The 12,660-nt window shown below is 46.8% G+C and overlaps 2 protein-coding genes across 2 annotated transcripts; both read right to left on the bottom strand.

Moving 5' to 3' along the window:
• Window positions 1-846: 846 nt before the first annotated feature.
• Window positions 847-3,667, bottom strand: LOC119312925 (G-type lectin S-receptor-like serine/threonine-protein kinase At2g19130). The gene is made up of 2 exons (XM_037588712.1): window positions 3,552-3,667; window positions 847-3,325 (listed from the first exon to the last, which is right to left on the bottom strand). Exon 2 carries the CDS (start codon window positions 2,185-2,187, stop codon window positions 961-963), a length of 1,227 nt encoding a protein of 408 aa, XP_037444609.1. The 5' UTR covers window positions 2,188-3,325; window positions 3,552-3,667; the 3' UTR covers window positions 847-960.
• A 104-nt stretch (window positions 3,668-3,771) lies between these two features.
• On the bottom strand, window positions 3,772-8,818 carry LOC119312924 (nucleolar protein dao-5-like). Its single transcript, XM_037588711.1, has 4 exons — window positions 7,668-8,818; window positions 4,860-4,944; window positions 4,249-4,290; window positions 3,772-4,144 (listed from the first exon to the last, which is right to left on the bottom strand). The coding sequence occupies exons 1-4, from the start codon at window positions 8,709-8,711 to the stop codon at window positions 4,083-4,085; spliced, it is 1,233 nt and encodes a 410-aa protein (XP_037444608.1). The 5' UTR covers window positions 8,712-8,818; the 3' UTR covers window positions 3,772-4,082.
• Window positions 8,819-12,660: the final 3,842 nt, after the last annotated feature.

Genomic DNA, 12,660 nt, shown 5'->3' with positions numbered 1-12,660 from the left:
CACACACACACATTATACCCTTCTCCTCACGATAACTATATTTTTTTTCAATGGATTTTTTCAGAAATACCAGAGGATGGGTCACTGCCTTAGACCAGTACCATACGCTAATGGATGATAAGCCCTTTGTAACGACCCATATGTAATGCTAACATTACCATATTTGTGCCTTGATCATGAGACTTGCCTTGTTGCATGCAATATATATTGTGGATGTTGCCTCTTGTCATTTTGTTGTATCATGCATCATGATCATCCTTGTTTGCTTTGCGTGATTATTTTTGTGCTGTGATCTTGTGATCTCCATCCTTTTCAATGTCCACCTGCTTCCAAGCTAAACCAAACCATGATCAGATGTTTTGTTGCATTGAAAGTGGCATGATGATATTTGTGTCAGAATAACTTGTGTTTTCCAAATGGTCATATTTTGAGTCTTACAAATCCAAATGCCATGATATTTATATATATTTCTTCTCAAATTTTCCATTCTTTCCGGTGGTGGCTTTTGTTCTCAGATTTGAGCTACCAAAATAATGGAGATCATCGATGAAATGAAGAAACTAGATATTGATCCATATTAATTGTCGTGGCTTAAAACAACTTTAGCAGCAACGCGTTAATATGGATCAAAGGGAGTAGAAGATATCACTTCTGTGCCGGTTATGATTCAGCTTCTCATCTCGAATAAAGCTGAATCAAAATGTTGGACATTTAAGTCATTTTAGTGGGTCCTAAATATTTCGGTGGCATGTGCATCTGACCCAAATTCATACAGAACACAAATTAACCTGGTCATACTTCCAAAATTCAGTGCTCAGACGAATTTATGATAACAAATTACAAGCCATTACTTCACAAACTAGAGAGGAGCACAGTTTAGAGAATATAACTCTGATAGGAGTAGCTTAATTCTTGACATATATTTCAACATATAGAAACAGTCTTTTAGTCTTTCAGAATTCAGAGACTATATAAATCAGTAGAGCCAGAGCAGCCGTCCATGCCCACCCAATTCTGGAGCGACCTTGGAACGGGAGGTACCTGGACATCCAGAACGCCTTGTAGCATCTGAACAACTTGCCCCATCATCGGCCTATGATCTTCAGCATCTTGAATGCACCAGCATGCAGTTCTGCAAACCCTCATCAGCTGCTCCACATCCACATCCACATCGTCTTCCAACCTGCTATCCAGCAGGCACATAACATCTCCTTCATTCACCTTCACTGCAGCAAAGATGGGAAAGTAAGTAAACCTCCCCTGTTTGATTTTCTCCGCATTCCTTCGCCCTGATACGATTTCAAGTAGCATCATTCCGTAGCTGTAGACATCAGCCTTATGTGTGATCGGTAGCCCTGAGATCCACTCCGGCGCAAGGTATCCGATGGTCCCACGCATCGTTGTCAATGCCCTGCTAAAATCCCGGCCAAGAAGTTTGGCCATGCCGAAGTCTGCAACCTTGGGACAGAAATCTGCGTCAAGGAGTACATTGTCCGGCTTCATGCCGCAGTGTATGATGCAATCCGTGCATCCCTCATGCAGGTAAGCCAAGCCTCTTGCAGTTCCAAGTCCTATGCGGTACCGGAGCTCCCAGACCAAAGTTGCCGGGCTTTTCGAAAACAGATGAGAACTCAAAGATCCATTCTCCATGTACTCATACACCAGCAGCCTTTTACTTCCTTCGGCGCAAAATCCAAATAAACGAACAACATTGATGTGTTGGATCATTCCAATCGTCTGCACTTCCGCTCGGAATTGCTTCTCCCCTTGTCCAAAGTCTTTTTGCTTCTTGACAGCCACCAAAGTGGAGCCTTGCAATGTTCCCTTGAAAACACAGCCAAAGCCTCCTTCTCCAAGCTTTACCGAGAAATTTCTGGTAGCCTTCTTTATTTGTGCGTTCGAGAAGATCGTGAGGCTTCTGTTCGAATTCCCCGGTCTATCCATAACCGACTTCTTCTGAATTATCCACAAAAGAACTAGAGCAGTGAGGAGGAGGGTTAACACAACTATCACTGTCAGGATAACAACACTATGAATCTTATGATTATGTGGAGCATGAGCAGACCACAACACAGATCCACATTCCCCAAGTTTAGCTGCAGTGATAGTACCATCTTTATTCAGCTGTACATATACACTTGCATCACTGAACAGGAAGAAATTGCCTCCATCTTCATGTATCCCCATCCAGCTGGGGAAAGTGCCGTGATAAATTTCATGATAATCTTCCTTATTGAAAGCATATTAGAGATCAATCCTAGAATGATTCTGTTCGACAATAAACCCTCTATTTTGGTTTGCATTCATAGCCAGAATTAAACCATTCATTAGTACACCATTGTGGTAATTCCGGTATATAGAAGGACCATAGGGAATAAGGAAGATGTGCTTGCTCGTGTTTCTATTAAATCCCAGCCATCCTCCAGGCAGCAGTGTGCCAACTGGATTATCAAAGCTTTGCCAGATCACCGGTGAACTGTTCATTGAATCTCTTATTACGAGATTTCCATTGTCAAGAAGCACTGTGTGTAGAGAACTACTATTTGAAATGCCTGGTGAAAACCATCCAGGAATTATTTCACCGTTAACTAGATTACAGTATAGTTCTAAGTTGCCATAGAATAAGAGGCCAAAGCTCGAGTACTCAGGGTAACAATTTGTGGAATCACCAAGGGGCGACCAAACTAGAAGAGGGCGACAAGCTGATGACTTAACATACCATATGCCAAACCTATAATCATAACCACAGGGAGGAAACAGGCAGTCGAAACCCAACTTGAAGGCACCATTTTTCGAAAGCAAGGTCTGGTTACCAGTTAGAAATTGGTCCGGAAGGAGAGTATCAGTTGCATACGCAAAATTAAAACCTGGAGACATGACCTTGATCATCAAGTAGAGGAGTATTACTGCAAAGGGAGACGACGAAGGCATATGCTTGGTCTTGGTTGGCTTCTCCATTTGGCTTCTCTATGTGGATGCTCTAACTCCAAACACTCAACCAGCTCCAAAAGCAAATGTCAAGTCCAGGGTGGTGACCTATAAATGTTTGGACTGAATAAAAGCAACTCCAAAAACAATCAATAAACTCCCAAAGTGAGTGGAATTCTAAGGTCCAAGCGTGTGGAAACTATTGAGTCATGCATGACCAAGTCATAATCAAACTTGCCTGCTGGACCATCAGTAATTTTATTTGCAGAGAGGCCGACCACGACCAGGCAAAGCTGCTGTGGAGCGAGACGTTTGGTTGAAAAAACAGCCAAGTGACACAGACGGCATTGAATGTTGGGTTGAAGACTGCTGACCCTGGAAAGCCACTGGATAATCTCTACAACCATTTTAAGCAAAAGAAAATGTACAAGGCTTGAGTTCATCCCATTAACAGAGGAATTAAGGCGGTGCTTGCTTGTTACTCAGAGCTACTCCCTCCGTTCCAAAATAGATGACTCAACTTTATACTAACTTTGTAGTACAAAGTTGAGTCATCTATTTTAGAACCGAGGGAGTATCTAGCAGGGTTCATGCGAGACAATACAGGGAGGATGACGACTCACCTCGAGGCCGCTCATCCGGTGCAGACGCTGCCTTTGCGGTGGTCAGTTTCTCCAAGTATATATCTAAGCAGGGTTCATGCAATTTCATCAATGTTTCAGCTAGTAGAGAAATTGGTGAGGCCTGTAGGAAGCAGCAGGTTTCAGGGGACAAATGTTTGAGAAGAACTAATGTATGTAACCCCCCAGCATGCATGCTTCTCTACTCCTTCCTCAACATCAATTTATCAGCTCAGAGCAAGTAAGCTCCTTCAAGCTAACAAAGCAAAACTAATCAAACCAAATCAAGTCTTGTCCCGCAAGACACCTCTCATGACATAGTTACCCACAGGCGCAGGCACAGGCACAGGTCTTACTCTGTTTGTTACTCAACCTATCCTTGCCTAGTACAGACAGACAGAAGAACATACTAGTACAAACAGCTCGACCCTCGGATCACGTCCTTCCTTCTCCCTCCCTACGCTACACAGGCTAGCTAGCACAGCACAAGTACTGGCATGACATGCACCACACCCACCACCTTGTCTGTCCATTCTATGGCTCCTTCGCCACAGCCTTGAGCGCATCCCCGGCCGTCACCCTCAGCGGCACGAAATCTGGACACACGCAAATGTCTGTCTGTCAGCACCACCCAATCTTTGCTACATACATACTACGCAGGCATCTGCGGATTTAAACAGAATAGGGTAACAAGCTTTACCTGATAGAAACTTGTACCGTTTCTCGTTGCACACCGCCGATGCTGAAAAGATATATAGGAGAGCGGAGTCATCGTAAGATTTGTGGTTTTAGATTAACTTGGAATTGATAGAAGAACGGTTCAGATTTATCAACACCGACAGTAGAGGAAATGATGATAACTTTAGGGTACTCGCAGATATTTTTTAATAAAGAAACTTGGAAGTCTTTGGAAAGTAAGATTGGGCATCGAACAAAGCATGTCTGGTTCTTTGAAAAACAAACTTGATCTCCAATTTGCTAACACAATACCCAAAGTATCAAGCGCTAATGCACGCTAAGGATTGCAACCGATAATGGGAAAACAGATACCCATTTCAATTACCCATGCAAGATGTCCTAGGGGATGTGACATAGCCTACTCAGACAAGAGTGGCGAAAACCATTGTAACAATAGGATAAGACATTATGACCACTTGCTTTACTAATGGGTATCAAATCAAATGCATCCACTGTATGGTCTACAGAGGCTCTTTATTTTGACATGAACTGTCTTTCAGGCATCATAGTCGACAAACAAGATAAATGGGTTCCTAGATAAGAATACAGCAAACACAAGGAGGGTCGACTTACAAAGGTTCTCGTAGGTAATTGACTTTTTACGTTCCTTCAGGGCATTCTGATGAGCATCCTTCGCAAATACTTCCAAGAATAACTCCTGCAGGTGCATGTGTAACATGAATATATATGACACGATAATACTATCCAGTTCAAGATTCAGTACATGTCATAATCACTGCATACCAAAAGAAAATGGCATTGGTACATAAATACAAGTTGCAACAAAGATAAACGAGGTACACCAGCCACTGTTTTCCCATAACACACTTTTGAAATACTCCCTCTGTAAACTAATATAAGATCATTTAGATCACTAAGTAGTTTACAGAGGGAGTATCACGCAAGCAAAGAGAAGCCACTCCAACAATCTTATCCTTGCTTACTGTTACTTTTCTTGTCACATGCATGTCGTAATTACTCCCTGTCGTTCTCACTTCTCAGGATTATTTTTTACTGGTTGGGCATCGCTTCAGGGTAGCTCACATTACATTTCCTAGAATTCAAGAGGCTATTTTATAACTGAACTTTTTAGAACAAGAATGATCTAAACTTTTTAGAACAGGAATGATGACAGTCTAATAGCATCCTCACTGAAACTGAAATCCGTGCACATTACAGAAGTCTAAGCACCAGAACTCACTTGGCAGATTGGAAATCTGAAATTTGAATCAGCAGAAATAGACAACACTATCCAGTTGAAGATTCAGTAGATGTCATAATCACTGAGTACCAAAAGAATGGCACCGGTACATAAATACAGGTTGCAACAAAGATAAACAGGATACACCAACCATTGTTTCCCCTCAATATTTTTCAAAAAAATGAAAAATGCTCAAACAGCAAGCAAAGAGAATCATTTGGTTGGGGGGGGTCTGACAATTTTAGCCTTGCTTTGGGTCACTTATCTTGTCACGTGCATGCCATAAATACTCTCCGCCTAAATAAAAGATAAAATTGTTCTCAGGTCAATTTTCCTTCTTTTTTTTATTGTTCGGGCATCACCTTCAGGCTAGCTCGCATTATCTTGTCTAGAATTCAAGACACTGGATTTTTTAATTGAACTGAACTTTTTAGAACAAGAATGATGTCGTTCTAATAGAATATGTTCCCAGTCAGATACTTGGATGACCTCATCAAGCTTATAATTCTTATGAACCTGGATGCCATATAAATGTAAATTATCATTAGCCCCATGCAACCTTTTTAGTTGACAACTGAAATCTACATGAGTTGGTGCACTACAGGAAGGGAACTATGCAATCAGGCCACGCTTGTTATACCACACTGTCAGCTTACACAGGTCAACTTCCTCATCATTCTGCTATGCTGCAGGTACAGTTTAATCGTGTTGAACCAAAAAAAACTTAATCTAGTGATCGATGAATGGATAATTACATATACCAATCCAGGGGAAAAAATATTTTTTGCTACTAAGCCAAAACAAATCCTCCTTGGTCAGTGAGTGAAGAATTATAGGCGGTTGGTGCTATGAACTTGTGATCACTTCAGCAGGAGAAGTAAGAAACAAATTGAAATCCATGCGCGTTACAGAAGTCTAAGCACCAGAGTTCACTTGCCAGGCTGGAGATCCGAAATTTGAATTAGTTGCATATACAGCCGTCTTGTTTGGTGCTTAAAAAAAATTACAAGAACCAATTTGAATTTTGCTGGAAAACTAAGCACCTGAGTTTGCAAGATACAGAAAGAGACATAACGGAGATGAATCAAACTCTTGGAGCAAGTAGAGGCAATGGGAGGCGGGCAGTGCAGTGACTATGTACTTGTGCATAGCATTGTTGCTGCTTTGATTATGGACAAAACCACTACAACTGGTAGCATTAGCCAGCTTTAAGAACAATGGTGGTGGGCTGGCAGCACTGCACAACTGATGGGGATTTGAGATGTATCAAACACCAAGCAAACTGGCTGGTTGGGGTAATCTAGGATTCCTTCTATTCGTCTTTCGGATGATGGCTGAAGCTTAATATTCCAGTGCAAATCTTACTACATATAAATAAAATTGTAAAACAAACATCTCATCAACTAATTTAGCTCATCCATGACATTTATGAATTTACAAAAACAATATGCTTAATGTAAGCCTGGGAATATTAAGCTACATAATGAGAAATCTCATAAATTTAGCTAATCCACAACTTACTAACAATCACATACAAGTTCAGCAATAATAGAGACAATCTAGGGATATAATACCATGTTACTAACACTGGTCATATTCTTCCATCCAAAAAATGAACACCAATTCTCCTCTCTAGATAACACAGTTTCCTAAATAAACCACTACAACTAGAATCGCTGTGCTGACTAAGATATTTCAGGTGGATATGCTTAGGAAATAAACTGAAGCAAACAACATGGACCAAATGGGCGCATATATAGCAGAAATAGACAGCACTATCTACAGACCACTGCATAGCATACCCTTGTCTACAGTTTGGTACTGGTAGTAGCAGAAGGGGACACAGATTATTGTGCTGAAATTTGGCTTAACACAAAATCAATCTTCTGCATCTCACACAACTTTACACTAGTATACTAGCCGAGGGTAGAGACAAAACATTTGACAGTGAGAACACGCCAGACAAATTAATCGAACACCTTGCGTGCGCTGACGGGCTGATAGCACGACCAATCTAAATCTCGCTAGCTAACATAGATTCCACCCTAAATTATGGCATTCTGATAGAATGACATCAAGCTTCAGTCCTCCAGTTTCTAATTGGTACTGTAATTGCCAACACAGATCACTGCATAACTTGCATTCAGATTTCAGAGTAAAAGTGGGGGAAGAAACAGTACCGAGGCCTTGTTGACGAGGAAGACGGCCTCATTGTTAGATCGGATGGTGGCGTCCTTGTCCCGCATCAGCAGCCGCACCCGCGCCATCGGGAAGCTGCAGGTGCCCGGCTCGGCGGCCACCGGCGTCGCCCCTGCCGCCTTGCCCTTCTGCTTCTTCGCAGGCGAAGAGCCATTCTGCCCGCTCTTCGCCGCATTTGGGGATTCCAGATCGCCGTGCTTCCTCTTGCTCGGCGTGGCCTTCTCCGCCCCGCCGGAGGCCTGCTGCTTCTTGGTGGGCGTGGCCTTCTCCGCTTTGCCGGGGCTTTTCTTGGCGCTCTTTGCCTCCTTCTGGGGTGTCTTGCTGGGCGTGGTGGCCTTCTCAGCGCCGCCGGAGGAGGCCTGCTTCTTCTTGGTGGGCGTGGCCTTGTCAGCTTTCTTGGCCGCCTTCTGGGGTTGGGGTTCCCCGGCGTCATCGCGCTTCCTCTTGCTGGGAGTCTCCTTGGCCGCCCCGTCTGACGCCTGCTGCTTCGTCTTCTTGGGCGTGGGCTTGGGCTTCCCCGCTTCGCCTGACGGCTCCTGCTTCCCAGATCCGGATCCGGGCTCCGCCGCCTCGCCGCCCTTCTTCTCCTTCTTCTTTGGGGTCGCCGCCGCGTCCCCCTTCTTCTTCTTCTCCAGGTTCGCCGGCTTATCCCCCTTCTCCTTCTTCTTCTTCGGGGTCGCCGCCTTCTCCTTCTCCCCCTTCCCCTGCTTCTTCGGGGTCGCCCCCTTCTCCCCCTCCCCCATCTCGCTCTTCCCGGGCTCCGGAGCAGAGCCCTCGCCGGACTCGGCGGGGGCGGCGCCCTTCTTAGGCCTCCCGGACCCGCGCTTGGCAGCGGCGGCGGGGACGGGATCCTTCTTAGGCTTCCCAGGCCCGCGCTTGGCAGCGGAGCCGGGGCTGGCGGCGGCGGGGACGGGGTCCTTCTTAGGTCTGCCGGCTCCGCGCTTGGCAGTGGAGCTGGGGACGACGGCGCCCTCCTCGCCCTCGGAAGGCGCGGCGCTCACTGCCGCTTGCTTCTTCCCGGCCATGCCCGCCTCCCTCCGCCGCCCAAACCCTCGCCGAGAGCTCTGCTCGAGTTCAAAATCTTTCGGGGCCGCGCGGAAGCTTCGCGAACCAACCGAGAAATGGGCGCTCTTTTTTTATTTAGCCACGGCTACGGTTGTTTTCACTTTTCACAAACCAAACCAAAACCCAACGCTTTTTGTGTTTCAAAACAAACGCCCACAAGAGAGGGAACCACGGGCAAAATCAGAAACACACTCGCGCCCGGAAAAGTAGGATCTAGGCGATCAAGGAGACGAGGGATCCTTGCGCGCCGCCGGTGACCCCACCGGTTTTCTCTCTCTCTCGGCCGCTCCGGCGGCGGGGGGAGGGGGAACCTCGGGGTCTGTTCGCTAAGTGGGTGTGTGGTAGGGTTAGGGTTGAGGGAGACGCTGCTAAGGCCGTTGCGGTGGTGTCGCGTAGGAATAAGTTTCTCCGGGCTCCGTTCGCGGTCAGGCGAGGCTTTTGCCTTCGTCTAGGAGCCAGCGGTGTTGGGGATCCCCGGATCTCGTCTAGGTCGCGGGTCATGGTGGTTGGAGGTCCATCGGCACTGGGCGTTTGGATCCTCGGATGGGCGATGGAGGCAGGGAGACGAAGACCTTTCTTCTTCCTTGTTGGTATGATTTGTTGCTGCTGTTCTTCTCCTTTCTCTGCGCTGATGCTGATGGAGATCCTGCTTTGTCCGGGCGGATGGCCCGGCCACGGTGTTGAACCGGTCGGATGACTCGAGTTCTCTTCCTTCCAGAAGGGACACTTTTCGCGCTACTCAAAGCCAAAGATGGCGAGGATGTTGCAGGTGTGTTGGATTGATGTCCATGCCCTCTCAGCACTGGTGTCAAGAAAGGAGGAAGCAGCGTGGCGGCAATTGTACCGTGATCGAAGATGATGACCTGTTTGCGACTGGTTGCAGATCCTTCTGCTGCAGGGGCCTTCTCTCAAGAATCAGGAATGATGACACAGGGCTCCGGAGATCTTTTTGTATTATGGTTGTCTTAGGGTACTCTAGGTGTTCATGGTCCTTTGTGTTTGCGTTTCGGTGTGCTTGTGAGGAGGATCAACTACTTTGTACTGATCCGTGATTTGAATGAAATTTAAAAAAACAAAAAACAAAAAAAAACGCCCACAACTCCACATCTCGACTGGGTTGCCGTTCCAAAGGTTTGGTTTTCATGTATGTGAATGTGGTGTGCTTCAAGTTTGTACACTGGAGATTTGTCACGACTATCCTGACACGTCTGTGGCTTGGCGCATGTTTGTTGGTTGTGTTTATTTGATTGGACGGTGCAACCGCGCAAGGTCTGACTTTGTGTGCTTTTAGGGTCGAGGGTATTTCGCGGTGCCAAATAAATGATGCCGCTAGTTTTGCCTGTATGTGAAGTTTGAAATTATGTGCTTGTTTCGTATGCCAGTTAAGATGGCAACCTAAAGTATGCCCTGCAGCTGCTTAGCAATCCGGTACGTCTCAGCTTGCTTCTTTTCAAACTCCTCCACGTCTTGCCAAATCTTCGTGCCCTCTGCCTCTACTTGCATGCTCTGCTTCCTCACCATGTCAATGTCAATTTCTTCAAGCGCACCTCTGCCCTCTCTTACCGCCTCAACAACATCAACACCATTTGGCAAGATCGTGCCGGCGTCGCTACACTGAGACGATCCTTCATCCAAAGAGACCTTGGCGGTCACCACCTGTCGTGCCATTCAAGTTTTGATTGGATCATGAAAAGATAAATTTGGTAAAACATGAAAAGATAAAACGGCAAACCAGATAAACAAGCACGTTTTGAAAAAGGTCACGAAATAAACAAACAGAGAAGCAATCTCTTTTTTTTAGAACGAAGACGCTAGAGGCGTCCGGCTTTAAATTAATAAAGCCCATAACTTAGACAGGTTTTACAAGACTAAAGTCTGAACGTAACGAGCGCGGAGGCTCAGGTCACACGTGCGCGAAGGCACAGGAGTTTAGCGACAGGCCATAGGCCACAGGCAGTCCACAGCGAGTCTACTACAGGCCAAAAGCCAAGAGCATAGAGCACGCAGGCTCGCTCGCGAGACAAAATAACCATTTCACGACGTAGGAGTGGCTGTTGGCTCCCTAGCCAGAAGGTAGACTTGGCGAAGACGGTCTTGAGCTTGCTTCATTCTCTCAGCATCCTTACACCTCGCCAACGGACTCCACTGCTGCAGAAGAATGTTGCATTTGTAAAGAATATTAGCAGGGTGAGAAGAGAAAATTCCCTCGATTGCTAGTTTGTTCCTGGTGAGCCACAAAGCCCACGCCAAGGCGCCTAGGCAGCTCCAAAGCACGCGCTTGCTGCCGCCAGTCATCGATGCAACAATGACCGCTAGGTCCCCAGCCGAGTGCGGGTCCCACGTGGTGTTGGTGGCCTCGCGGACTGCACTCCAGGCAAAACGCGCTAGAGGGCAGCGGAAGAACACGTGATTCGCATCCTCCATGGTGTTGCAAATTGCGCATAATCCGGAAGACGGGCCGTTGCGTTTGGCAATATTAGCCGAAGTGGGAAGTCTATTGCGGAGGAGTTGCCAAAAGAACACCTTGATCTTAAGCGGCAAACGTGCATTCCACAGGCCCGACGGCATCGGGAAGGCCGGGGCCTGGCCCTGGCACAGCCTGCGGTATAGAGACCTGACCGTGAACTTGCCGGACGAGGAGAGAGCCCAGGTGACCGTGTCGGCTGTAGTGGACAGCGTCACCGGTTGAATGAGAGCCAGCAACTCCTCAAAGTGAGCTTGTTCAGGACCCGTTAGCTCGCGACGGAAATGAATCGCCGGGGGTCTAGAGGCAAGTGCCGATTCCACCTTCTGCTCCGGGTTGACAGCCAGGACATAGAAGTCCTGAAAATTGTTCCCAAAGGGGCGTCCCTCCTACCCACAGATCGAACCAGAAGCGGGCCGAGCGGCCGTTGCCAATTGCGAATTTGGCGCCAAGAGCAAAAGCCGGGCGAACCGCCTAAAGATCATTCCAGAAGGGAGAGCCCCGCGCCCTGAGGAGAAGCAATCTTTTGAAAAAAAAATACAAGGAGGGCACTCCAACAATCTTATCCTTGCAATGAACAGATAATTACATAGACCAATCCGGGGAAAGTAAAACTTCCTCAATTTATTTTACTTTTGCATATATGAATATACCAAACCAATGAATGCATAACTACATGTACCAAACTGGGAAGAAAAACCTCCTCTATTTTATTTTGTTTTTGCATATACCAAACCAAAATAACTTCCTCGGTGAGTAGAGAATTACAGTACTCCCAACAGCGGATGTTATGAACTTATGATCTATTCAGCAGGACAAGAAAGTGTGAAACAAACTGAAATCCATGTGCATTACAGAAGTCTAAGCACCAGAGCTCACTTGGCAGATTGGAAGTCTGAAATTTCAATCAGCTGCATTTGCATATACAGCCTTGATTGGTGCTCGGAAAAAATCACAAGAACCAATTAATTTTTTGCTGAAAGACTAAGCACCTTGAGTTCGCAAGATGAAGAAAGAGGCGGCACAAAGACAAGACAAACTATTCAAGCAAGTAGATCAATGAGAGGTGGGCAGTGCAGTGGCCATGTACATATGCATAAAATGTTGCTGCCTTGATTATGGACAATACAACAACATCTGGCGGCGATTTTCTCTGTCTCGTTGCCAGTGGGCGGCGCCTCGGCGGAGCGAGGGAAATCCTCCCTCTCGTTGCCGGCAGGGTGGGGCCTCGGCTGAGCCGGCGATGTCCTCTGCCTCGTTGTTGGCGGGGCGGGGCCTCGGCGGAGCCGGCGGTGTCCTCTGCCTCCTTGTTGGTGCCGCGGGGCCTCGGCGGAGCAGGGCCTCGTCAACGCCAGCGGAGCGGGGACTCGTCGGAGCCGGCATTGTCCTCTGCCTCATCCTCGGTCTCGCCAAACAGCGCCTCGCCCGCTTCATCGCCCTCTTTG

The sequence above is a fragment of the Triticum dicoccoides genome, chromosome 5B (assembly GCF_002162155.2).
Source record: "Triticum dicoccoides isolate Atlit2015 ecotype Zavitan chromosome 5B, WEW_v2.0, whole genome shotgun sequence".
Taxonomy (NCBI): Eukaryota; Viridiplantae; Streptophyta; class Magnoliopsida; order Poales; family Poaceae; genus Triticum; species Triticum dicoccoides.
Note: the sequence above shows the minus strand (reverse complement) of the source record. Positions and strands in the feature narration are given on the sequence as shown.

Coding starts and splice junctions, on each gene's coding strand:
- LOC119312925 (XM_037588712.1), bottom strand. CDS start 2,187: ATGGGGATACATGAAGATGGAGGCAATTTCTTCCTGTTCAGTGATGCA.
- LOC119312924 (XM_037588711.1), bottom strand. CDS start 8,711: ATGGCCGGGAAGAAGCAAGCGGCAGTGAGCGCCGCGCCTTCCGAGGGC. Junction 4,945..7,667: donor TCCTCGTCAACAAGGCCTCG/GTACTGTTTCTT, acceptor ATGCACCTGCAG/GAGTTATTCTTGGAAGTATT. Junction 4,145..4,248: donor ACGGTACAAGTTTCTATCAG/GTAAAGCTTGTT, acceptor GCGTGTGTCCAG/ATTTCGTGCCGCTGAGGGTG.